The sequence below is a fragment of the Narcine bancroftii genome, chromosome 3 (genome assembly GCF_036971445.1).
Source record: "Narcine bancroftii isolate sNarBan1 chromosome 3, sNarBan1.hap1, whole genome shotgun sequence".
Classification (NCBI taxonomy): domain Eukaryota; kingdom Metazoa; phylum Chordata; class Chondrichthyes; order Torpediniformes; family Narcinidae; genus Narcine; species Narcine bancroftii.
Genome location: NC_091471.1, coordinates 362,097,864 through 362,123,905, shown reverse-complemented (window position 1 = coordinate 362,123,905; position 26,042 = coordinate 362,097,864). Strand labels below are relative to the sequence as shown.

Sequence of the window (26,042 nt, the reverse complement as noted above, 5' to 3'; positions counted from 1 at the left end):
AATAGGTTAGCGAGAAACATTAAAACAGACTAAGATCTTCTATACATAAGCATAGATTTTTTAAAAATTTGATAAGATATGTTAAAGTACAACCCTCTTCCTAGTAGGGGTCTCCACACACTGCTTTAGAAAACACTCAATATATTTTACAAATTCCAACCCAGTTAAGCCAATTAAGGCAATCCCTCAGTCAATATTGGAAAAATGTAATTCCTGTACAATCCTATTGTTTTTGCACCTTCTGTGATCTACCTATAACATCTGTTCTAATTCCTTTTTAACTATTGAAAAGCCAATAGCATAGCCCCATCAAAGTGACATCTCATTCTTATTCCTGTTCCCAAGTTCCAGACTTGTAGCCTTGTTAAGTTGATTCTTCCAGGATATCCTTCCTGAGTACTCCTGTAATGCTCTCTCTGATCAGCAGTGCAAGATTCCTACTTTTAGTTGATGAGGAAATGAGAGAAAAATTAAACAAATACAGTAAAAACCCCATATCTAGAATTCAAGCAACTGGCAAAAAAAAAAATCGAGGAAAATAAATAAATTAATAATTAGAATGGTTTAATGTTGTAAAAGTTAATGTTGTAAAAGTTAATGTTCTCTTTGGTAACACAAAAACTTTGGTGAAGATGGGAGCAAAGCGCAAAGCCAGTGGAATACCATGGTTATGCTTTGCTTGTAGCAGCTGTTTGAATAAAATTGTGTTTGAATAAAATGGTTGCCCAAGATGAAGGGCTGGTTGATGCCGCTCATTATTGTGTTTATTTGGACTTTCAAGAAGCCCTTTGATTAGATGCCCCACACAGAATAGTGAAGAAAAGAAGAAAGCACACTGTATTGAGGTCGATTGTGGGTAGACTAATAATACATCTGTTCATAATCTCTATCAATTATTTGGATTAGGGGAGCCAGGGTAATGCATGCAAGTTTGTTGCTTTTACAAAGCTGTACGCTGGTGTAGGCCACATCTAGACGAGTTAAATGAATAGACGTGGATCTGGAAGATGGCCTACAACGTAGTAAAATGTCAATCATTACTGTAGTCTACAAAATAAATTGTGGAATATTTTTTAAATGGTGAGAGGTTGAATGGTGTTCATATTCACATGTTGTATAGGAATCGATACAACTACAACAAACAATTAAGATGGCAAGCAGTATTTTGGCCACTTTGCAAGAGGATTTAAGTACCAAAATGGGATTTGGGTTAAAAGGTGTGTGTGGACTTGGTGGGCCTAAAACCTGTTTCCTTCTGTAAGATGTTGTTTCTGTGACTGTGATAAAGGATGTCTTGCTCCATTGACACAGGGCAAAGATGAGAAGGCAGGAAGGTGGTGCTGGGGAAAAAGCAGTCATATTGAATGAAGTGGGCAATGGAACCAAATGCGAATGGGGCCCTATTCCTATTCTTAACCATTCTGTATGAATCCATAAAAATCTGTTCAATGCTTAATTTACATTTATAATTTATTTTTGTATTTGTTGTGCTGAATGTCAGGAAAATGTTTGCACAATTTTAAAAAACGGCCCAATTTGTACACTTGGTCAACGCATTAGGGTCACCATTATCTGTGAGGTCCATAATAGAAACATTCGAATAAAGTAACCTGAATTGCCAATCCCTTGAGTAAGGGAAGACAGTGGTCGTTGCTCTGAGTGTTTTCTCCTGTACACACACCAACTGCCAATGAAGTCACTGCAAGAATCAACCTTTTAAATGTTTTCTAACTTCTTGTTGAAACATAAATCATTGCTGGTCAAAAAATACCAAGTGATTAAGAGACCATCGAGGAAGTGAAACTAATTCATCAGCTAATTTATTTACTGAAATACAGTTTTGTCGTCATGAGAAACTGGTGCAATCACTTAGTTTTATATATTGTGATTGACAGAATATGTTAAGCTTACTTAAAATTTAGAAAAGTTGTAAAATTATGAAAGGAATAGATTGACTAGACATAAACAGACTCTTTCCCCGGAGGGCAGGGGAGGTTGGAACAAGAGGCCATGAGCTAAGGGTAAGGGGGGGCAACACTTCAGGAGAAATATTAGAGGTGGCTTTTTCACTCAGTGGTGGCAGAATGGAACGATCTTCTGAATGAGATAGTTGCGGCAGGGTCCCTTCTGACATTTAAGAGAAGGTTGGATGTGTACATGGAGGTGAGAGGGTTGGAGGGCTATTGGCAGAGGGCGGGAGGTTTGAGCTAGTGGAGTTGTTCTAGTGAACCGGTGCGGACTCGAAAGGCCGACGTGGCCTGTTTCCACTCCGTAAATGGTTATATGGTTATCTTCATAAAGCAAGTTTTGAAAGGGCAATGAATTGTCCCATATAGTTCTCTGAGTAGTCTCTTGAATTGAATTGTTTATTGTCAAATGTACTGAGATATAGTGAAAATCTTTGTTTTGCATGCTATCTGGGCAAGTTGATTTGTATAGCAAATTGTGCAAAAACAAGAAAATTAAATAACAGTATGGTGAAAACAGTGAACGTGTATCATCTTTTTCTACCCCTACCAAGATGTTGTGGTTGCACCAAGCTTCACTGTAAGCTGCTGAGTCTCCTTAATGAGTCTCTAGCTTTTGGTTTCTCAGACCAGATCTGTATAGTGTTGACTAGCAGTGCTGTGCTCTTCATTTTCTGCCTGGATGAAGGATTGAGAAGAATAGCCAGGTGGTCCAAAGTATGGGCACGGAATATAGCAGTGGGCTTTCTTGATGGTACTGTTATAATAATCAAAATTGTTTGATTCCTTGGTGTTGCAGGAGATGTGCTGTTTGACGTTTGGGAATACCTTCTTTCAACTAGCTTGATTGAAGTCCTTGGCGACGACTGAAAAGAAATCAGGATATACTGGTCATTAGTTGCTCCTGGCTTCTTGTGCTAGTTTAACATCTGCCTGCAGTCAGGATGTAGACTGCAGTCAGAATTATGGAGGTGAATTCTCAGGAGGGAGAAGAACTAGTATCTCAGTGCTAGATGTTACAGATGAAGGGAACATTCATGGGCAGAGGTTCAAATTGAAAATCAAGTTTATTAGTATATAGCCTCTTTCCACTGACACCCTGTCCCAGGAATTAATTGGCAATTTACTGAACACTATGGAAAAGGAACAGTCCGAATGCCAGCTTTAAATGATGTCATTTCACGCTGGGGATTAACAGCCTCTACCCCTACTCGTATCCCTGGCATTTGCTGACGCCGGCGCGCTGATAAAACCAGTGGAAAAGGGGCAGCAGAAAGTCACCCGTTTCCAATTGAAAGAAGAACACTTTGATCCCCGGGGATGAATTGTGTTCAGTGGAAAAGCAATTAGTGTCCTAGTTAAGGGTGGCCCAGTGGAAACAGCAAAGGGCTTCCTATCCTGGAACACTGCACAACCAATTAACTGGGATGCCAGTGGAAAAGGACTGTGTGTGTGTGTGTGTGTGTGTGTGTGTGTGTGTGCCTTGTCCATGGTGCACACGCATAGACATCTAATACACAGGACATAAAAATCATGTACATATAAAGGTATAAAATCAATATAAATATGTATTTTGGAATAATTGTCATGTCTGAGCACCATGAAGAATTAACGATGAAACGGACACCACTGCCTCCTCTTTTACCCAAGGATTTTGTCTGGAGCAGTGGTCTTCATAAGGATCTAGAATTTAAAAAAAATCTGATACCATTTACCTTTGATATGACTGCATTTTTTGTTAGCTATGTTGGACATTTTATTCTTCAATTAGTCAACCAGACTTTATTGTATATGAAGAATAAGTTACTCTAATAATGAACAGAGAAGACTGTCTTTTCATTATTAAGAGCTATTTTTAGAAGAGCCATATTTTGGTCAATATATGGATAGAGAAACAATCCTGTTGCTTGAATTTATAAAATGCGCTTCCAGCCAAGAGTTGCAACTATTTAAAAAAAGGCCAGTTCTTTTTTTATTTACTCTTTGATATAAAAAAAAGCCAGTAATTTAAGTTGAGTGATTATTTCCATTTTATTTAAAAGTATATGTTGTGACTGGAGACTAAAGGTGGTAAAAATTACTTTATTCATTCCAAGCAGATCTTCTGGAGAACCTTTTTCCTCTCTCCTAATACATTTTAGAACAGTAAAGTTTCAGTTTAATGGCTATAGTTGCTTTCAACATTTAGGGTGTAGATAGATAACTTCTGCAGAATTACATTTTAGAATTGGAATACATTTCAAAGAGCAGAACTCTTTGACTGTTGACTGGTCTCAGCAAAATTAAGTTTACCTGAAATATACTGATTTTGTCATAGTGTTGAGAGATGACTCCCCAGATACACAAACAGAATATTAAGAGACTAACGAGACATGTTCTGAGCTTTGTATGAAGTGGCAGACCTAAGTCTTTCAGTGATGTGGAGATGATATTTTCATGACAGCTTCATTAAAGATTGATTAGCATTTATTCTCTTCTGCACAAATGTCCCACTCCCAATTATTGGTTTCACTAGCTTTAAAGCATTAGTGGAAGTTAAGTTGTGAAGATTTTTTTTTTGAAGACTAGTTCTCCTTTGCATTAATACCTACAAGTTAAGTTGTGAAGATTTTTTTTGAAGACTAGTTCTCCTTTGCATTAATACCTACAAGTTAAGTTGTGAAGATTTTTTTTGAAGACTAGTTCTCCTTTGCATTAATACCTACAAGTTAAGTTGTGAAGATTTTTTTTGAAGACTAGTTCTCCTTTGCATTAATATCTATAAGTTAAGTTGTGAAGATTTTTTTTGAAGACTAGTTCTCCTTTGCATTAATACCTACAAGTTAAGTTGTGAAGATTTTTTTTGAAGACTAGTTCTCCTTTGCATTAATACCTACAAGTTAAGTTGTGAAGATTTTTTTTTGAAGACTAGTTCTCCTTTGCATTAATATCTATAAGTTAAGTTGTGAAGATTTTTTTTGAAGACTAGTTCTCCTTTGCATTAATATCTATAAGTTAAGTTGTGAAGATTTTTTTTGAAGACTAGTTCTCCTTTGCATTAATACCTACAAGTTAAGTTGTGAAGATTTTTTTTTGAAGACTAGTTCTCCTTTGCATTAATATCTATAAGTTAAGTTGTGAAGATTTTTTTTGAAGACTAGTTCTCCTTTGCATTAATACCTACAAGTTAAGTTGTGAAGATTTTTTTTTGAAGACTAGTTCTCCTTTGCATTAATATCTATAAGTTAAGTTGTGAAGATTTTTTTTGAAGACTAGTTCTCCTTTGCATTAATACCTACAAGTTAAGTTGTGAAGATTTTTTTTGAAGACTAGTTCTCCTTTGCATTAATACCTACAAGTTAAGTTGTGAAGATTTTTTTTGAAGACTAGTTCTCCTTTGCATTAATATCTATAAGTTAAGTTGTGAAGATTTTTTTTGAAGACTAGTTCTCCTTTGCATTAATACCTACAAGTTAAGTTGTGAAGATTTTTTTTGAAGACTAGTTCTCCTTTGCATTAATATCTATAAGTTAAGTTGTGAAGATTTTTTTTGAAGACTAGTTCTCCTTTGCATTAATACCTACTATCCAAATAATCCTTCATTCCCCAATTGTCATTAATAATACATAGGCTCATGCTATTTTATTTTACAGGCATTGTTGAGATGGATTGAGGAAGATTCTAAACCTGATCCTTTATTTCCACATCTCTTGATATCTCACAAACCCATGGAAGCATTCAAAGAATGGAAAAAGTGGTTATTGGAATGTCTGCAGCATTTGGAGGAGTCTCATGTAATCAAATCTATTCACTAGGCCATGGCCAGGTATAGAATTTTTGGAACTCTGTTTAAACTATTGTTCTACAAACTTCACACAATCCTTTACAATGCAATTTCATGTCAAATAATTTCAACTCTTAAATATGTGATGCATTATGTACTATTTCTAGTTTATTATTGGAGAGTTTTGTGATATTTAGGAGGTTTTTTAAAATATATTTATTGAGCATCAAAAACAACTTTGTGCATATTGGACAGATGTACATTATGCTCCTATTTTTTTTAAAACCAAAAAAACCAACACACAAATGTTCACATGCACTGGGCCTGGGTCCCCGACTTGTTGACCACCTTGACACCTTTGCTGTCAGTATCATCGGTATATTACCAATTGTACTGGTACAACCATCTCACAGATAGTCTTTTACTCCAAAAGTACTTGTAATTCAGAGAAATAATACATAAAGGGTTACCATGTATAGAAAAAATTCCAGTGGACTCTCTTAATGTGTATTTGATTATCTCCAGTTTAATAAAGAAACTGATATCCTTAATCCATTGTGTAATAGAAGGGCCCCGATCAGACTTCCTGTGTAACAAGATTAGACTCTATGCCAAATCTGAAAGTAGCGAAATAAGTAAGCTATACATGTGTGACAGAGAAGTGAAGCCTGCTAAACACTCTGTCTGCATAAAAATGTTGAAGATATTTGACAGCTTTATTTGACCATGTATTTTTTTAAAAAAGAAACAGTGACTGAGGGTGAAAATACAAGTGAATATTATTTAAAGGATCCCGAATTTATGCTGCTACCCACTTAAAGTGACATCTAATCTGGTACCAAAATTTTACCTTATTGGTGTGGTTAGAGGGTTTTGTAGGCAATGAAGAATATACCATGACAGCTAAAGATGATGATTTACAAGATGACTTCTAGTTTACACCAGGAGAGCTCAGGTGAATGGACGTAGTAATTTAACATGTAAATGTGCTGTCCAGTAGTAAAATTGGAAATTGGAAAGAGTGAGTCCTCCACTAATCTTACAGTTTTGCCATAATGCTTTTTGATCCCTTGGAGATTTCCCATTCTAAATCAAGGAGGAAATTATTTTATCCAGGGAGGTGAAAAAATATTTTGGAAAAAAAATAAAAGAATAGTTTATCGTACATGTGTAATCATTGAATTTTTTTGGACCGGATTTCTGGGCCAAATTTGGGTTCCTGATGCCAAGGCCTCCCATGCATCCGAGCTCCTGACCGCAAGTCCTCTCTTCGGCTGCCCGTGCATCCGAGCTCGCAACTGTGGGTCCTCTCCCCGACCACCCATGCATCTGAACTCCCAACCACAGGACCTCTCCCTGGCTGCCTGTGCGTCCAAGATTTCAGCATTTAAATAAAATTTAAATTAAAGAATGGTAGTGTGCATTGCAGTCGTGTTTTTTCTCTTTAAATTAAATTTTAAAACCGGTAGAGGGCGCCATTGTTTCAATTTACGATGCAGGTCCTGGAACGACACGATAAAGATGGCATGTACCCCCTTTCTCTGTGTGCAGCTTTATTGCCATGGCAGTTTTAAGTGCAGTTGTTGTGTGGCTGCCATTGATAGAGTTCTTCTATGGTCTAATACTCTTTCTCAGCAATCAGTACGACAAAGAGGTAGCTGTGCAAGAGGGGAGATGGGTGGGTGGGGGGATTTGGTGAGCTTCAGCACACAGGTGTAAGCAACAATATAGCCATTATTAACATTTTTAGCTATTTCATACTTCTGATGGGTGTGTTATTTGGCTGCAGCCCCCTTAGCACCATGTGTTCAGCACAAAGTAGATGATAGCCATTTTTTAGCCTTAGATGCTTGTTGTGGTAATAGGTTGTTGAGGATGATGTTGAGCTACTGTACTCATCCAGGTTAAGTGGAGAGTATTCCATTGCAATACTGACAGATGAAGGAAAGTCTTTGGACTGGACATGGTGTCATTTACTGTAGAATATCCAGTTTGAGAACTGCTGATGAGCTCCAATTTTGAATTGCTACAGTGAAGATGGTCCCCCAATGTTGAGATGAGAGTTCTAGGATTTAGACTACTAATCATGAAGTAACAATGTTATATTTTCAAACCAGGATGGTGTAAGATTTGGAGGATAATATGAAATATACAGTTACACTAAATGATAGATTCCCACATATCCAAAGTTCAGACTTATTGACAGAGTATATCCAAGACAGCACATGTAACCATGAGATTCTTTTTCCTGCAGGCCAGGCAGAATTTCTACTTATAGGAAATGTAAACTGTTCTCAAGAAAAGAGAAGTAGGGGTCTACCTGTAATGAGCAATTATCCATTAAACGGTAGGGTTCCTTAAAGATGAGAACATTCTTTAATCTAGTTATATCTTCCTTATGGCCCCTCAGTTAAAACCTTTAGGGGTTGAGATGCTCTATTTTTAAATTTTAAAAAAATCAGTATTTATGAAATGTTATTGTTTATGAGCTTGCATGGATGGAGATAAATCTTACATAGGATAAATAAAATTTGCTTTGGGAAGGCTGTATTTCAAGGGTTCCCAACCTTTTTGTTCCTCTGTATCCCTTGGGCATTTTTATAGGTTCCCATGTACCCCTAAAAATTAAGGATTAAAATAACACGACATTGTGCAATCTGACTGCAGATTACAACACCATGTATTGTACAGTAGTGGTTATTCTCTCAGACCCAATGTACCCCCTGAAAAGTGCAAATGAACCCCTGCTGTATTTTATATTCAATCATTATAATTGACATCGAAAGCAAGTGATAGAACTTTCAAATTAATGGTTAAGTGGACAATTTTTTTGACAGAAAATCTATATTTCAAATTACTGGATTTTACTGGAAAGTTTGACATGAAAGAACTAAGCAATGCTGGAAGCTTCTGTCCAGTCACATGAGATTTAAAATCTGGCCAACCACACTTCCTGTTCTTGCTGTGTGAATTTTGCTGCGCAGTTGTTTGCTTTTTAAGTAAGTAGTGATTATTCTTTCTAAGCATTTTAAAATGTGAAATCTTAAGATAGTTTTGGGGCAAAATTGAAGCAGCTTAGGGTTTTAAAATGCCTTTGTATGGGAAATAGAGACAGTAATGTTTTTAAGTTAATGTAAAAATTTATTTTATGACTAATATTGTAACTGAGTAAAATTGTGGATTGTCTCCTATTCAAAATAGAAGAGAATGGTTATGCACAATACATTTAAAGCTAGTGGAAACATGCAATTTCTTGTTAACTTTTGGTCATTTCAATGTTGCTTAAAAGGGCAGTATTTATTGTCTATTAGCACTTAAAAGTTGGAAGTGTGCAACATCTTTGCAGTGTTGTTGACCTGATGTTGTTGAAACATCAAGCAATGATATTTGGGAAGTTCCAGGATTTGGACCAGTTATAACCAAGCCACATAAATATAATTTGGATGCTTTGTGCCTTTAGCGTGATCTTGCACGTGATGGTGTTCTTGTGTGCTCCCGTCACTATCTTCCTTTGCTGTTCAAGATAACAGGCTTGGGAGGTGCTGCAGGAGTAGCGTAGGCCCAGTACTGGAAGTATCTCCCAGTACTGGGCACTGGTGATGAAGAGGGTAAATTACCCCATTAGTATTTGCTTTTAGTACATATGCTATTTGTCTCAGGTTAAATTGGGAAAGCGGAGACCTCATTTTAATTTAATTCATTTGAGACTTCTGATATCAGTCACGCACCTAATGCAATAGGAGGCTATTTATACTATTTAGTCTATGTTAGCACATAGAGCAATTTCATTAATCCTTATTTCCCCCATTTATTTCTCTTTCCTGTGGGTGTGAACAATCCTATTCCCGATTCTCCTGACACTCGCTTATAGTTGTCATTTCACCAAACAATCAGAACATCCTTGGAATGTGAGAGAAACGTAGTAAAACACATTGTTTTGGGGTACCCATACGATAAAGGCCAGGCAGAATTTCTACTTATAGGAAATGTAAACTGTTCTCAAGAAAAGATATGTATACAAAAGGGAGAAATATAAACAAATAAATAAATGAATTCTGCAATACAGAGAAAAATAAATGTTCAGTAATAAATAATGAGTAAAGATTCCTTAAATGAACTCTGATTTTGTTGTTCAGGAGTCTGATGGTGGGGTGGGGGGGGGGGCGGGGGGTGGAAGCAACTGTTCCTGAACCTGGTGTTAGGAGTCTTTTTCCTGACGGCAGCAGCGAGAACAGAGCATGTCCTGGGTGCCGTGGATCCTCGATGTCTGCTGCTAATCTCTGATAGTAGCGTGCCCTGTAGATTTTCTTGAGAATCTAGAGAGTTTTGCCTGAGATGTCCTGAGCTGTGTCCACTACCTTGTGCAGGGCTTTCCGCTTGAGGGTATTGGTTTCCCGTACCAGACGGTGATGCTGCCAGTCAGCACACTTCCCACCACGTAGCTGTAGAAATTTACCCGGGTTTCTGATGTCATTACCAAATCTCTGCCAGCTCCTGAGGAAGTAGTTGATGTGCTTTATTCGTGATGGCATTAGGTTGTTAAGTCCAGGAAAGGTCTTCCAAGATAGTGACTCCCAGGAATTTAAATGTGCTCACCCACTCTGCCTCTGATCGCCAGTGATCTAGTTTCCCTTCCTAGTCCACAATCAGCTCCTTGATTTTGCTGAGATTGAGTGTGAGATTGTTGTTAGTATACCATTCAGCCACGTTTTCAGTCTCCTTCCTGTCTGCTAACTTATTGACCCCTTTTTATACAACCCACAACCATGGTATGATCAGCAAACTTTAGATGGTTTCTTGTCGAACCGAGCCCCACAGCCATAGGTGTAAAGTGAGTAGAGTAGGCAGATAAGTATGCAGCCCCGTGATGCTCCAGTACTGATGGAGATGTTCTTGCCAACCTACATTGATTGGGATCTGGAAATCAGGAAATTCAGGATCCAATTACACAGTGAGTTATAGAGGTACTGGTCTTGGAGTTTGCTGATTAGTTTTAAGGCGGATGATGGTGTTGAATGCAACTGTATCCTGATGTATGTGCTTTTTCAGTCCAGGTGTTCCAGGGTTTTACATAGAGCCAGTGAGATGGCATCTGCTGTAGGCCCGTTGCTTTGGTAGTCAAATTGGAATAGATCCATGTCACCTCTCAGAGAGAGCTGATACGCTTCAACACCAGCCTCTCAAAATACTTCATCACATGATATGGGTGCCACTGATTGGTAATCATTTAGGTAACTTACCATACTTTGCTTGAGCACTGGTATGATTGAGGCCTGTTTGAAACACATCTCCTGCCAGAGCGAGATGTTAAAGACATACATTGACTAGTCGGCTGGGTAGTCTGAAAGCAGTCCCCATGACATCTTTGGATACTGATAGTAGAGGATCTTCAGGGGACATGGGTCTTCCTTGATCTGGTGGTCAAATTGGAAGTAGAAGGCATTGAGTTCATCTGGGAGTGACGCTTTGCTGTCTCCTGCTCCACTGGATTTGGTTTTGGAGCAGGTTATGTAATTTAGGCCCTGCCACAGTGGTTTTAATACAGCATCTGTTTAGTGAGATTTGTAGAAGTTGAGCCTTCTAGTCAATGGTGCTAGCAGGTGGTTGTTGATGCTCACATTAATGATTGATGCATTCTTCAAGTTATTGATAAACTAAGTTGTAGCCTTAACCATAGTCAAGAACATTAACAATGGTTATTGACACATTCTCCTTCATACAAGATAAAATGTAAGATTTTAAAGCAAAAAAATTGTAAAGGTCTTATTCCATGACGTAATCCTATTTTCTACAGCAGCTTGTTTGATTTTGTAAATATACGTACATGTAGAGGAAGATTTGAGGCAATAAGCAGCAGAAACTGTTAACTATTCTCCATGATATTATCATGTGAAATAAAGTCCATGAAATGATACTTGAGGTCTCCAAATGTTAATTTCACTGACTAATCCACTGAAATAGTCTGGCAAACTCACCTCTATGTCACAGAGTTCAGATATCAGCTTTCAGACCACCTCATGCCTTCTTTTTGATTATAACCCCCACCATTAACTATCAGACCATAGTCATCCAGAGTGTTATGGACCTTCATCTCCACAGCTTCTAGTATCAGCTTCTACCACACAGCCTGCTTCAATCATATGTCCAGAATCCATCATCAAGATTCTCCTGTTTTAGCCTGCTCTTGTCTCATCAAATATTTCTTCCAACCTTAACTTTGTCTTTCTACTCTGTTCAAGTCTCTTCCCGCTAGTATCCATGACATGTCTTCCCTCCAGATTTTTTTTCAATCCTTTGGTTCCAACAGACTCATCCTTACCATGGGTTATAATCCCTTTACCCTTCATTCCCACATGAAGATTGTATTATGGCTTTCTGCTTTCTCCTGGAGTTGAGGCCCAACCAGTTCCCTTCATTAACACATCCATTCACCTTGATTGAACTTGTTCTCTTTTTACAACTTCTTCTTTCACTCCATTTAATTTCTCCAGGCTAAAGGTGTAGCCTTCAGCACTGCACAAATAAAAGATGTCCCTGTCTTTTTGTGGGGCATGTGGAATTCTCCTGTCAGTCCCAACTGGGCCCACTTCCTCATTCTTTTTCCAATATATGGATAGCTACCTTCTGTATTTGTGCAGAACTTGACAATTTCACTACTTTTGCTGGCAATTTTCACACTGCTCTCCAGTTAATTGATTCCATCCTTCCTTTTCTAATCTTTGTCTCCATCTCAGGAGATAGGTTAGCCACGAATATACATTATGAGCCTCACAGCTATGTTGACAATTTTTCCCGCTTTGCTTTCTATTCTCCCAGTTCCTTCATCTGAGTCCACATTTTCCTCTAATGTTGAGACATTTTATATGGTGTTTCTGAAACATTTTCCATATTCTTGAACCATGGCTTCTTCTCTACCATGATTATCAAAGCTCATGACCACTTCTCATCCATTTCTGATGCCCTCTCTAGAGCAAAACAAGAATGGAGTTCTGCTGGACCTCACTTTCCACCCCAATCTCTGTTCCAACAGATCATTTCCTGCAATTTTCACCACCTTCAGAGATTTTTACCAGAAGATCTTTTCCCCTCCCACATCACATTTTAGCATTCCATTCCTTTTGGGTCTGCTTATTCCAATCTCTCCCATTTTCAACTGCAATTGATACAACACTTGTCCTTTTGCCTTTTCCCTTCCATCCAGGGACACAGTCTTTCCAAATTAATCCATGTCTCACTGGTAGATAGCTTTTGGTGCTCATTTGAATTCCCCGCTAAAGATCTTCCTTTGTTCTACATTTATCCCCACCCCCTCTTCCACTGCAGAGCCATAGAACATTACAGCAAAAAAAAAGGGCCCTTCAGCTCTTCTAATCTGTGCCAAACTTATTCTTCCTAGTCTCACTGGTGCAGCCAGCCCATACCCCTCCCATCTATGTATCTGTCCAAATTTTTCTTAAATGTTAAAATTGACCCCGCATTCACCACTTCAGCTGGTAGCTTGTTCCACACTCCCACTACTCTCTGTGTGAAGTAGTTCCCCCTAAACTTTTTCCCTTTCACCTTTTACCCACATCCTCTGGTTTGTATCTCACCTAACCTCAGTGGAAAAAGCCTTCTTGCATTTACTCTTATCTATACCCCTCATAATTTTGTCCACCTCTATCAAATCTCCTAACCTGTTTAATCTGAAGTCCCACAACATCCTAGTAAATCCCCTTTGCACTCTTTCAATCTTATTGATATTTTCCCTGTCGTTCGGTGACAAAACTGCACACGATACTCCAAATTTGGCCTCACCAATGTCTTATACAGTTTTATCATAACATCCCAACTCCTGTACTTTGATTGATGAAAACCATCTGCCAGAAGCTCTCTTTACAACCCTATCTACCTGTGATGCTATTATCAGGGAATTATATATCTATTCCCATATCTCTCTGTTCTATCAAGCTCCTCATTGTCCTACTATTTACCGAGCATGTTCTACCTTGCTTCCTTCTTCCAAAATGCAACACCTCACACGAGTCTGCATTAAATTCCATCTGCCATTTTTCCAGCTGGAAACTAACATTCTTTTCGCTCTGACAGAGGATCTTCGATTAAAAACTTTTAACTGTTTCTCATTCCACTGCATGCTGCCTTGATCACTGAATTTTCTGTTTCTTAGATTTCCAGCATGCAAGGTTTCTGATTTTCATTGATAAATGCAATATTGTCATTTATTATAAACTAATGCATGAGAAATGATAAGTTTGATTTTTTAAATTAATTTTATTGGAAAATTACAGCATATGAAGAAGCTGAAACATTACACAAACTAAGTTACAAGGACTGAACAAATTGAAGGTTAGAAAGTACAAGTTACAATGAACAAACTGGGAATAAATAATCTTAAATCTCTTCTGCTCATATTTAAAAACTGTTCATTTTAATTTTTAAAATATCAGCTGCACCTGTAAATTACCCTGGTTACATCCTTCAGATTTTTGATTACACATATCTGTTCAGTCCTAATAACTTGCATCAAGGATCTTGTGCATCCCTGCACAACATTATTTCAACTGAATATTTTTTTCTGTCTCTTTGATATATTAAGTCAGGACATTGTACAATAAGTGGACCATATAGGTTATAAACAGTTGTATCAAAAGTGGAGTGCAGGAGGTGTTGAACAATAATTAAAACCAATAATATGTATTGTCTGATTTTCCTTCTCAAGTTAGCATTAATGTTAACTATTTCACCTAATGGGCAGATAGAGATGAAAACTCGGTTGCATATCTGCAAATTGCCTAATGAATAGAATTGAGTTTGGCATACAATTTCCCTATTTCTTGATCGGTTGTTTAATGTAGAATAGGAAAATCAATGCAGGTTGTATTTGTCAGGTTCCATACTAAACTTTGTTACTTTTACAAACAATAAACCCATTCAACAGTTAGAAACCTATGAGAAGTAAAGCCAAATTTTGATAACTCTCCTATTGGCCAGATATTACGGGATCAAGAATGTGAGTTTTACTGCATGTTACTGTTTTCCTGTCACATGTGTTTCTGCCTCCACCCCCACACACCCTTATTTTAGAACTTGCCTAAAGTTTGGATGCTTTGTTTTTCTATAGATCTCTCAGATTGTCACATTTTTTATTGGCACTATTTTGAAATTATGTCTGAATTGTTGGATCACCAGTGAAAGGAAATTGAACACCTTCAATTCATTATGTTTGATAGGTTATATTCGTGGCTGGTGCGTTCAGTTTACAATAATTGTTTTCTTGTGAGTACCACCATTAATGGAAAAAAATAGTACAAGTTGAATTTAATAATCTTGTAAAAGTAGTCTGGAACTCTACTGAAAGCAATATAATGATGGAGGGAATAATGCTCTATCTTCTGCATAAATGTTTCCAATTTCTATCTTAAGAACAATATTTTTATTTTGTTGAAAAAAAAATTCAGTCTTGGTTTGTAAAAAGCTTTTCAAGATTATTTGGAAAGTTTACATACAGATCAAGTACAAGATACTTTTAAGTATCCAGAGTAGAGAAATTATTGAACGATTGTACTTTATTTATTAAATATAGCTACTGGAAATATTGCATATTGCTTTGGCTGAAACCATAGGGAGTGGCCAATATAAACTGAAATTTCCAATTGTATATGAATTGGTTTGTAGAAAATTCAGAAAAAATAATACTATTGCAGGAAAATAGAACTTTTTCCTCTCTTGTTCCTGATGGTCCAATTAAAATTTTTTTGATTCATTGGTCAATGCTATGTCTGTTCCACGTGCATAAAGAAATTGCCTGTATTTGCTCAGAAGCAATAAGCAAATTGGTATTAAAATCAAACCTAGTTTCAATAAATTGACAGAGAATTAATTAATTGTATTACTTGTGTTGGATCAGTATTTGTTAAGAAAAAATTATGCATTTAACTGAAATGAATTTTGATTTGTTTATAAACATTTTAATTTTTGAAATGTGGATCTGTATTTTTAAAGCTGCTCTCAATCAATCAGAAACAACTACACACCAAAATATTCCTTCCCCCCCCCCCCCCCAACCAATTATAGCATCATTTTGTCTCTGGTATTCAAAAAGCCCTTGGATTAATATGGTTCCCATTAAGTAAATGGAGAATCTGTTGAATGCATGGGAACTCTGTCAAATCAATCTTACCACATTCTGGCTAGGAGAAAAAATGTGGAATCTTCCAAAGATAGGAAATTGGTTTATCCATGTCAAATCTCGTTATTGTAATCAAATACATTTTTTTATAAGGTGAGCACATTTGGTATTCTCTGGGCACCTCTTGAACATGTATATTTGCTCTTTGAGGATATCAAACTGGACAGTGCTTTGGAATAACAGTAGAATTTAACGTCTGAAATTCATCAATGCCAAAGGAAAGGGTATTTTAACCATACAGAATTCTGTTCTTAAAAGTACAATAGTTCTTGTATATTTATAGAAAGTGTGTAGCATTTTTAACCCTGCTTTCCACTTGGATCTCCTAACTGATCTTGCTTTTCTGTTTTAAGTATTTTACTGTTTGTTTAATATACAGGTATCCCCTGCTATCCAAAAGTAGAGCGTTCCTATAAAACTTTTCGTAAGCTGAAATGGCGTAAAACAAAGAAGCAATTACCATTCAATTATATGGGAAAATTTTTTGAACGTTCCCAGACATTCTGCCCCACCCTCTCCCAACAGCCCGCTCTAGTCCCCACACTGATTTCACTGCCCTGCACTCTCCCGACAGCTTGCTGAACACTATTTTTGTTTTTTTTGTCAAGGCGAAAATCCTCTTCAGATTTCTTTCAGTTAGTGAGAAAAGGTACTAATGTAGTAGGCCTTTCGTAACAGCGAAGTGGTGTAAAGCAAACTTTCAAAAAGCAGGGGATACCTGTACTTTAATGGAAAAAATGAATATGGAGAATTATTTACATGATTCTTTTTTGTCCTATGTATAAAGGGGAGTTATTTAAAACACTGCAAGAGAATAATTATTTCCTTTATTCAGAGAGCAAAGCTATTTGTGGGGCATTGTTACTGTTGTTTTTAATGACAATTTAAAAGATATTTTGCTTGTCCTTATAGATTCTGCAGTTTTTGTGGGAACACATGTCCTATCTGTATTTCCTCCCATTTTGTGGTACCAAGAAAACTGTCCCATTTATCATTTGAAATATCAACCAATGAGGGTGGCTTTGATCATGAAACAAAAAGGTTATGTGAGTGTAGTGGGCTCCAGTATGGTCCGGTTATCAAGTCCTATCAGTCAAATGTGCATTTGTTTAGATGAGCTTGTAATATTTAATGCCTGATGCAGGAGAATTTTCAGTTCCATCATTATACCAGATCAGAATATTTGACAAGCTTTCTATCTCTTAGTCAAATAACTTTGTCTCTGACTGAAACCTCTTCAGCATTTCCTTTAAATGCCAGTACCAAGATTATGGAATTGGTCTGTTTGGAAAAGGATGAAGTGCTGGAACTAGAGGGCATTGATTTATGGTGAGAGATTTAAGAAATCTATGGAGCAGCTTTTTCCCTCAGAAGGTGGTCTGTATCTGATTGAGCTGCCAGAGGAAACTGTAAAAGTGGACACAATTTCAACATGCCGATTAGTGGTTAGGAGGGGTAAAGGATATGGACCATAGCCCAGAATGGCACAGACGAGTTGGGCCGAAGGAACTTTTCTGTATTGTATCTGACTTGATTCTAAAGCACTTAAAATTAAGGTAACTCAATCAGAAAAATTTGAAAAACAGAAATTTGAGAACAGTTTTGTTTTCATGTATCAAGGACTTTCTTAAATTCAGTACAGGACTGTGAAGTGTTTTAGAAATGTGTTCCAGATATTTGATGGGTTTTTTTCATAGAGAGTTGAGTTTTGAGTGTAAAAGAAGAAACTATTTTAAGAACAATTAACTTTTTAGTATTTCTTGATGTTTTTTGTATTTACAGTTATTAAAATGTCACTTTATCTATTGCATTATCAATTCTGTAATGACATACAAGTTTTTATGTCAAGTGTTCCTCCCAATTTTAAAAATGGCATTACTGCTGGAGCTGATGTAAAGACAACACTGCCGCGGATGCGGGAGAGCAGGGAGCGGGATCCTACTGCCTGGCCATGATGCCGACAACTCTGTACAGGCTTTAAACAACCTGTTAACATCCTATAACCAAGAAGGTCTGTACCCAGATTTTGGCGTCTGTGCTGGGCAGCGTACCTCAAGGGGTTGCAGACTGCAGTCTCCAGGGGAGCAGCAGACCAGCGCAAGGCACCAGAAATGGGGGAACACCCCCCCCTCCCCTGTTGAAGAGAAGCTTGGGAGATAACCCTGTAGAAAGTGACCATGGTCTCAGCACTGAAGGATCCATACTAGCTGCAGACTGTTGGCGACGCGGTCACAGGAATCAAATCAGGCTGCTGGCAACTGCCTTATGGGAACCGGGATTCGAGAGGATGCTGAGAGCAGGAAGAGCTATCGAAGGGCCTCGGGTGCTGAAAGTTTTCTGATGATATCAGGTTTTGGATCCAGAGCAGAGGTTGCGGAGACTGGAGTGCTGGAGGTGAATCCGTGGACACTCAATATTTCTGAAGGGACTCTCTTTTTCTTTCTTTTCCCTTGTTGTTGGGAGTAACCGGGCAATGGCTTTACGGCAGGCAAAAGTTAAAGTATAACGTGCATATTACATTTTTGTGTTACGTGACAAGAAAACCTTGAACAATACAATAGACTTCTGGGTCGCAACTTATTTTACAGAACTATCATAAATGGTAAAATTTGGTTGCCCTTTTCCCACAATTGAAATTAAAATGCTCAATTTTTACCTAGTGGTCCATCCTGAAATTTAAATTAACAAAAGCAGTAGTCTCGGGAGAGTTGAATTCACCAACATCAGTTAATCTCAAAGCTGCTTTTTTTTTTAAAATAAAAATAATTATTTGATAGCTTGATTCAGCCAGTGTGTCAAATGTTATTGCAATTCATCCAATATATAGAATATCTTTGTATCAAGACATCTAATTGGGACTGCAAAATATGTGCAAACTTTAAAATTTTGATCTAAATAATTGTTTACTAGGATCTCAATAAGACATTCGCAATGTGATCTGAACAAACCTGAATCCTTTCCATGTATTTATTTGTATTCTTCTTTGTAATATTTTGCACAGTTTAGCTCATCCAAACAATAGTCTTTTTCATTGAACAGTAAATATTAAACTTTGCTGCTTCTTTATAAAATGAATAGTAATTTGTTGGTTCAAGAATAAGGAATGTCTGAGTTTAAATAAGGCCAAGTTAAGGAAATTCGGAGGATAGGCAAGGGATACCTTAATGAGGAAACATGCAGTCCGTTGTGATGGTGTATGTTTGTTTTCATGCGAAACTTTGATCATGTAAACATTCTGACTTTTTCAGGTCTGTTTCTAGGAAGTCTTCAGGCACATCCTGGATAGTGTTGAGATTTTGTTTAAATTCCTCTTGCTTTGCAGTTTCCAGAGACTCTTTTCTCTGACACAACCATTTTTTCGATGGCCGAACTAATGCAAGAAAGAATGCGCCCAAGCTTGTACCAATGCCACAGAAGAAGAAAGCAGATCCATAATTCTGACCTGTAATATCCACAAGCCAACCTGAAAAGATAATTAAAAATTTTTTTAACTTGGAACTTTTGCATGCATACTATTTTTCCAGTACTTTGAATGACATTTCATATACAGCAGTCTAAACACCTATAGTGTCAAATAAAATCTATTTAATTTCCTTTCAGATTTGAGCACACTGAATAAATTGACATGCACAGAAAACGCTTAATTTAAAACGTCTGCAAAATATTGGAATTCCATTTCTACAAAGGTATTCTATCATTTGTAAACATCCAATTTATGAATTTTTGGTACAATGTCATTGACTTTGTGAGGTACACATCTCTGATTTTAGGTTTTTGCAGTCACACTTCTCTGTGCTTAGAAATACCTTGCATAAACAAAATTATACAATGCATAATTCCTAGCCTTTGATACACAGAATGTTAATCTCCCCAGGAATACATCACTATATTAAATTGAGAAATGAAAGTAAATAGAACCATAGTCTTGATTCTAGCTATGCAATCAAGTTTAATGTGCAAACTAGCATTAGTCTATATAATATATAAAGCAACACTCGAGGGCAAGGTTCATGATCTATTGGAAAATAAAAACATTGGAATTATTTTTGGTAATTTATCTGTTGATATTAAATAATATCCAAAATTACTTCTGTGACATAGAATCCCCGTTAGCAATCTTTGATATTCTGTCCTCCAGTGTGTCTGTCTATATTGACATTTTCTGTGGCAATGTTTTTTTTGTCAGATGTTCTAGTTTCCTCCCACATCCCAAAGACATGCTAGTTAGGTCTGCTGGCTGCAATAAATTTATGTAACATTCAAAATTTCAGAGAACTTCTGACTCGCTTGTTCGCTTAACCCTCAAATTTAATTCCCACTGAATCTAGTCATCAGCTGCTAAAGTAATGATGTCAGAAAGTTTAGCTTGCCTAACAAATTTGATTTTGCAGTTTAACAATTTCGACTTGCATTATACAGATTACGAAGTATAATTCACAAAAGATGTGCACCATTCATCAAATGACACTGGATTTGTAAATTTCAAGTCTGAAAAGTATATTTTTTGAATACTATGTAGAGTGGTTGCACAAGGATAACTTTTTCAATACACACACTATGATGTTCCAGACAGATTTCTCATTGAATTAAATAATTCCCTTTTAGTCTTGTATCATTTTCTTTTTTTTTAAAAAATTTTTTATTTTTCACACCATAAATCACGTTAGCCATGATATACACTTTTTCTTTTTCATGTATCATTTTCTACATTGTTTTATCCACCTATGGAGATGACAAAAATCAAATGCAAGTACAGTACCTCCAATAGATGGCCCACCAAGTCCGGAAAAGCTCTGTATAAAGACGTAAATTCCAACAGCAGATGACATCTTCTCAACTCCAACCACATCATCCTCTGCCAACATTGGAATGTGGGTAGAGGCCACAGTACCAAACAGAAATCCACATAACATGCTGCATGTCACAAGGCCCCCGAATCCTTTTACAAACGGGAAGCACAACAGCACCAGACTCAGAAGGCTCACACAGATCTGTTCAATGTAAATCTTCCGGATGGGTTGCTTGTTTAGGACCCAGCCTACTGACAACCTGCCAAACACCTCCATAATTGCCATAGCTGATAGCATATATGCTGCCCATTCACCAACACCCAGGCTAATGCTAAGAGGAATGACATAAAGTTGAGGTGCAAAGAATCCTAAAGTGCAAAATAGTCCAAAAAGAGCATAAAAGACAAAACTCTTGTTTTTTAGAATGGAAAAGTCAAGTAACTTTGGTTGAGGTTGTGGTTTTTGCTTCTTGCTTGGAAGCACAAGATTTTCTTTCTGAATATCATTTGTTAAACACTTTTTGCTGTGTTCCAAGTGATCACAAGAGGTAGATAAAGATTCCACTCCTGAATCGACAGAGTCTATGGAGATGCGAGTTTCCTCATTCTCCAGCATGTACTTAGTTTCCATGACCAAATCTCTTGGTTTTTCCTCAGGTTTTCTGATAACAATTGGCCGAAGTAATGCTCCACAAACAATAATATTTAGCTGTAATGCTCCAATTATAAGGAGACAGTTTTTCCATCCAAGTTCATTCTTCAGCAATGTGAAAGCTATGAATGGAGAACAGAATATTAAGATGTATAGGTATATCTGAAGAGGAACAGAGTTGACCAATTGCCACTCAAATAGATCAATGTTTACTAGAGGGGTGGGTAAACATTTTTGGTTGTGGGCCACATACAGAAAAAGTACAAGGAGTCACGGCCAAACAATATAAAGCCCGGCAGTTTTTAACCACCATTCATCAGGTTGTTAAAGCCTGTACAGAGCCAACAGCAGTTGAACTGGGTGGTTGGACCCCAAGGGGTGTGCTGAGACTTTGCTCCCTGCTCTCTGTGGGCTCGCACTAGCAATAGCATTGCCATTACAGCAGCACCAATTTTATTTTCTAACAGGCCATTTAGTTTGGCCACCCCAATTTACTGCATTCCGCATGATTTGATTTGCCTCACTGCTCTTGTACTTTTCAAAAATTAAGGCTTTCATGTGATCCTAAAGTATCTTATATTAAGCAAATAATTTTTTGAAAACTCATTGCAATGCAAATTTACACAATCTGTTATACAAGAATAGTCAGTTAATCACCGTAATTATGTTCATTAACGTTAAGAGCAAAATAAAAATGTTATATCCATTGATGCTTTATGCTGGTGTGGAAATATGAAGTACAGAGAGTTGAGAAGGAAGCTTGTTTGATTCCTTGAGTTGTGAGAAGTGAGGGTTACTAGCTTTGAAATCTCTTCCATACACTTGAGATGATACCTCAGCAACCTATTCTTAATTGAGGAACTCTATGGTTATTAAGATCAGTCCTGCATAGGGATCAGAGTAGAAAGATAATGTCTGGAATTGAAAGAAACTTGATAGGTAAATTATATCAACTCAATAATCAGCAAATTCACAAACTTGGTGTTTCTGGGTAATTGAGCAATCAAGTTTTGAAAGTGACATCGAATCAACAATTGCCATAGGTGGGGTGAATGAAATTGGGGGCACAAGACGACAGAAATAGACAAAAGATTGGTTTCAGATTGTACAGAAAGCAAAGGATACAGGATTTGAACATTGAAAATTACAAATTGTACATTAGATTCATAAGGCAAACTTTTTGTTCAAACCATTCAGAAATTTTGGTACTGTTGCTCTCTTGTTCTACGTTCATCCAATTGGAGGAAAGGTTCTGTTAATCATATCAAATCCTTTAAAGGGAAGATGAGCTTAGTTTATCTGACATTTAATTTAATATGATGGTAATCATTCTGGATACTCTGCCAGTTTTGTGAAATAGAAACCAATCCTTCAAAACTCAGCAGGTTTGTTAGTGTGTGGAAATAAATCATTAATGTTTTAGGTCTGGGACCCTTCATCAGAATTGGAAAAGAAACAAGTAGGCTAGGTAGCAAAGAAGACAAGGGAGTGGATAGAATGAAAGGAATTTCTCTGTGATTTCAAATTTCCAGTATGCACAGATTTTACTTTTACCTAACCCTTTTTCTCTCTTCCCCAATACATTATGTGTGGAATGGGCACCTGTCCTGGACCATGTACATGTATGCATTAAGGTGGACAAATCTCCTGATCAAGTGCATCCCAATGCTTGTGGTAAACTGGGGAAGAAATTGCAGTGTCCTTCCATCCTATTTACAATATCCTTGGCCAGTGATGATGTGCCTGAAAACTGGGGTTGGCTAATGTTGTACTGTGATTTAAAAGGGTGGAAAAGAACAAACCAGCCAATGAAGTAGATGTCAGTAGTGGAAAAATTGTTGGAGGGGATTCTGAGTGACAAGATTGAACACTATTTGGATTGGCAGGGACTGATCAGAGGTAATCAGCATAGCTTTGTGTGTGTGAGATATTGTCTGACAAATCAATAATTGTTTAAAGAGGTTACCATCAGGATTGATGAGAGCAGGGTAGTGGATATTGCACGTTTGTTTTTTTTTGCCCAACTTAGTGATATAAGAAAATGAAAGTGGCCTTGAACTGTTACAGACTGCCCTGCAATGATATTTCCAACAAGGGCTGTTAGAGTTCTAAAGTTCATACCCAACAGCGATATAATTCCATGTCATTGTACCATGTCTTTGAGGCAATTGTACAGTTGATATTGCTCACTTACATAAGTTGTACCGTTTTTAGAAATGGTAGAAATTAGTATTTGGAAGGTGAAGTTAAGGAAACCTTGAAAGTTACCATAGTACATTTCATGGATGGAGGAAATATTTTAAGTTAGTTGGAGGCTGTGCGGCACCTGCTGATCCTTGGTGGTCTAATCTCAGAAGCTAAGCAGGCTCAGGACTGGTCAATGCTGGTCAACAGCCTGGAAACACCCGGTGCTGTGGTCATCTGTGAAGGGCGCTAAACAAAGTGGCAACTCTCTGTCTGCCTTACAGTACACAAAAGTTAAAGAATTTCATATATGTTACATTCTAATTGTGGAATTACATGACACCTTTTAGTTGAAAAGGTGTGAAAAGAGTAAAGCATCAACACTTCATTCAGCTTTTTTATAGTCTTCTGTAAATAGCTTGTCATTTATATTGCATGTTATCTCTATACAGCTGATTTTGTTTACAGAAGATCATGTTTCTGATTACAGATTTATGCAAATACTAGTTTATTTATAAACTTGGAATAGTTATCATGATTTTGTCAGATACAAGTAGCCTTGCTCCATATTACTTCAGTTGAAAAAAGACAAAACATTTCTTGCAAGCTATCGCTGCAATATCAACCAGCATTTTAACTTTTTAAAAAATTGTTTTTCAAGATTGTGCAAGGGACAATTTATTAACAGGCTTATTTCAATTTTGATACCTACCAGGCGCAAAAATGAAGATAGCGAAACATTCCCCTGTGGAGGCCACAGCCATGACAAGAGAGCGATATTTTTCAAAGTATAGAGAAAGGACAGTGATTGTGGGCAAGAAGCTGAGGCACAAACCTGTTCCTGATTTGAAGAAGAAATAAAATGATATTGATAAGAAAAAATTCAAAACATAACATTAAATGTGTGGTAATAACTTTATCCTACTTCAGTCAGAGGGCTGAGCAGTATTGGATACCGTAGTCTATATTAAGCAGTTGTGTAATAAGGAAATCGTATTCTATCATGCAAATCTGTTATAGGGTATTTCCATAAATTTTCATTTTGACTATAACCGACCAATATTAGTGATTAGCATTGAAGCCGTTATAACACTTGATTTTGGAGTAAAGTTTTTGCTGGAATAGACCAAAACTATTTCCCTCTACTGTCAGATGCTGCAAAGTATTTCTAATGAGAAAAGTCAATTGTGATTTTTCATAAACTCTTAAAATAGTAAAGTGAATCTACAATATAGTACCTGTGTCACGGCTGTATAAACTATATTTTAGCATTATATCTTTTATAAATTAATATTAAGAAAACATTTCCATTTCCTAATTACTTCAGAAGAATTTGACCACAGTGAACAACTGAGAAGCTGCATCATAAGAAATAATATCAAGTCTCCCTGAATTGCCAGGGGGTGTTAGTCAGTTATATCCTAGGCCCACTCATTTTAATCTGGTTTATCAATGATTTTCTCTCTGTCATCATTTTAAAAGTGGGTAGATTCAACAACTTCCCTCACCCACAGTTCTTCAGGAAACAAAGCTGTCCATACGTGCAGCAAGATTTGGACAATGGGTTGAAAAGTATTAAAGCAATATTCACAAGATTCATACAATCGCCATCAAGAAATAGTGTTGCCACTTGCCATTTGAAATAGCATTACCTCACCAGCAACATGCTACAATTCATAAAGGTAACAAGAGCATAAGAAGGTTTCTATTCTGTGGTAAGCCATTCATCTTGACTCACCAAATCCTTTAACCCACACATGACAAATTTGGCCCGTGATATAATTACATTTGGCCCACAAGATCATATCAAATATGTATTAGAGCTGGCTGCCGCGCCAGTATAGCTCATCCACAGCTAATACTACAAATCCCAGAATGCTTTGCAAATGCGTTGGCGTCAGCCCGCTAATCGCCCCCACCTGCTCTCTTTACTTTCATTACCATCTGCGACCTGTCGCCCAACTCGCACGTAATAAACCCCTTACGAAAAATAGCCAAACGAAAGACAGAAAACAGGACCTTTCAAGACAGGTGGGAGGCAAACTCTGACCCCAGAGTTTGATGAACTTGCATCTAAGAAGAGATGCCAAGTATCTGGTTTAGACCCAGGTGCATCAGAGTAAATCACAGTGGAGCAAGCTAAGCTTGGATTCATATTTTCTTTGGTTAACTTTGGACTGTTCATAGTTGAAAGATTGGATTTTCATTGAAGCAAGTTGTTATTTTTTTGACTTGTTGGCTTGTGAAAAAAAATACATTTAAAAGGAGCTTAAAGGCTAGAGAGAAATATTATTTATTGAATATTTTATTTCTCATTTGTTAATGCTTCTTCTGGAAAGAGTTTAACCCAAACTATTATTAAACATTTATTTTAATAAGAAAAAGTTTAACGTTACATATGTTGAAAGAAGAGAAAACATGCAGATGTTGTTGAAAATTTTCAATGAATATTTAGTTCGGCCCTCGACTTAGTCCAAGTTTTTAATTTTGGCCCTCTG

At 37.0% G+C, this 26,042-nt stretch overlaps 3 protein-coding genes across 8 annotated transcripts in view; 2 read left to right on the top strand and 1 right to left on the bottom strand.

Annotated features, from left to right (window-relative positions):
- The window catches only part of LOC138759519 (archaemetzincin-2), a 31,352-nt gene extending 11,935 nt beyond the window's left edge, over positions 1–19,417 (top strand). Inside the window, 3 exon segments of the mRNA XM_069930078.1 lie at positions 5,600–5,772; positions 8,568–8,729; positions 19,242–19,417. Coding sequence (XP_069786179.1) covers positions 5,600–5,761 — 162 coding nt within the window. The 3' untranslated portion in view covers positions 5,762–5,772; positions 8,568–8,729; positions 19,242–19,417.
- Positions 8,674–26,042, top strand: part of arsg (arylsulfatase G) — a 139,351-nt gene continuing 121,982 nt past the window's right edge. Inside the window, exon 1 of one of the 2 annotated variants that reach the window (XM_069930076.1) lies at positions 8,674–8,729. The gene's annotated coding sequence lies outside the window, so the exon portion shown is untranslated. Of the gene's footprint in view, positions 8,730–19,522; positions 19,606–26,042 lie in introns of those variants that run through there. The other variant, XM_069930071.1, reaches the window with a different exon arrangement.
- The window catches only part of LOC138759517 (monocarboxylate transporter 7-like), a 49,085-nt gene continuing 37,024 nt past the window's right edge, over positions 13,982–26,042 (bottom strand). For 4 of the 5 annotated variants that reach the window (XM_069930065.1, XM_069930068.1, XM_069930069.1 and 1 more), the window contains 3 exons: positions 24,257–24,385; positions 20,679–21,482; positions 13,982–19,382 (listed from right to left, as the gene is read on the bottom strand). In XM_069930065.1, the coding sequence (XP_069786166.1) occupies positions 19,126–19,382; positions 20,679–21,482; positions 24,257–24,385 (1,190 nt within the window). In that variant the 3' untranslated portion in view covers positions 13,982–19,125. The remainder of the gene's footprint in view (positions 19,383–20,678; positions 21,483–24,256; positions 24,386–26,042) is intronic. The other variant, XM_069930066.1, reaches the window with a different exon arrangement.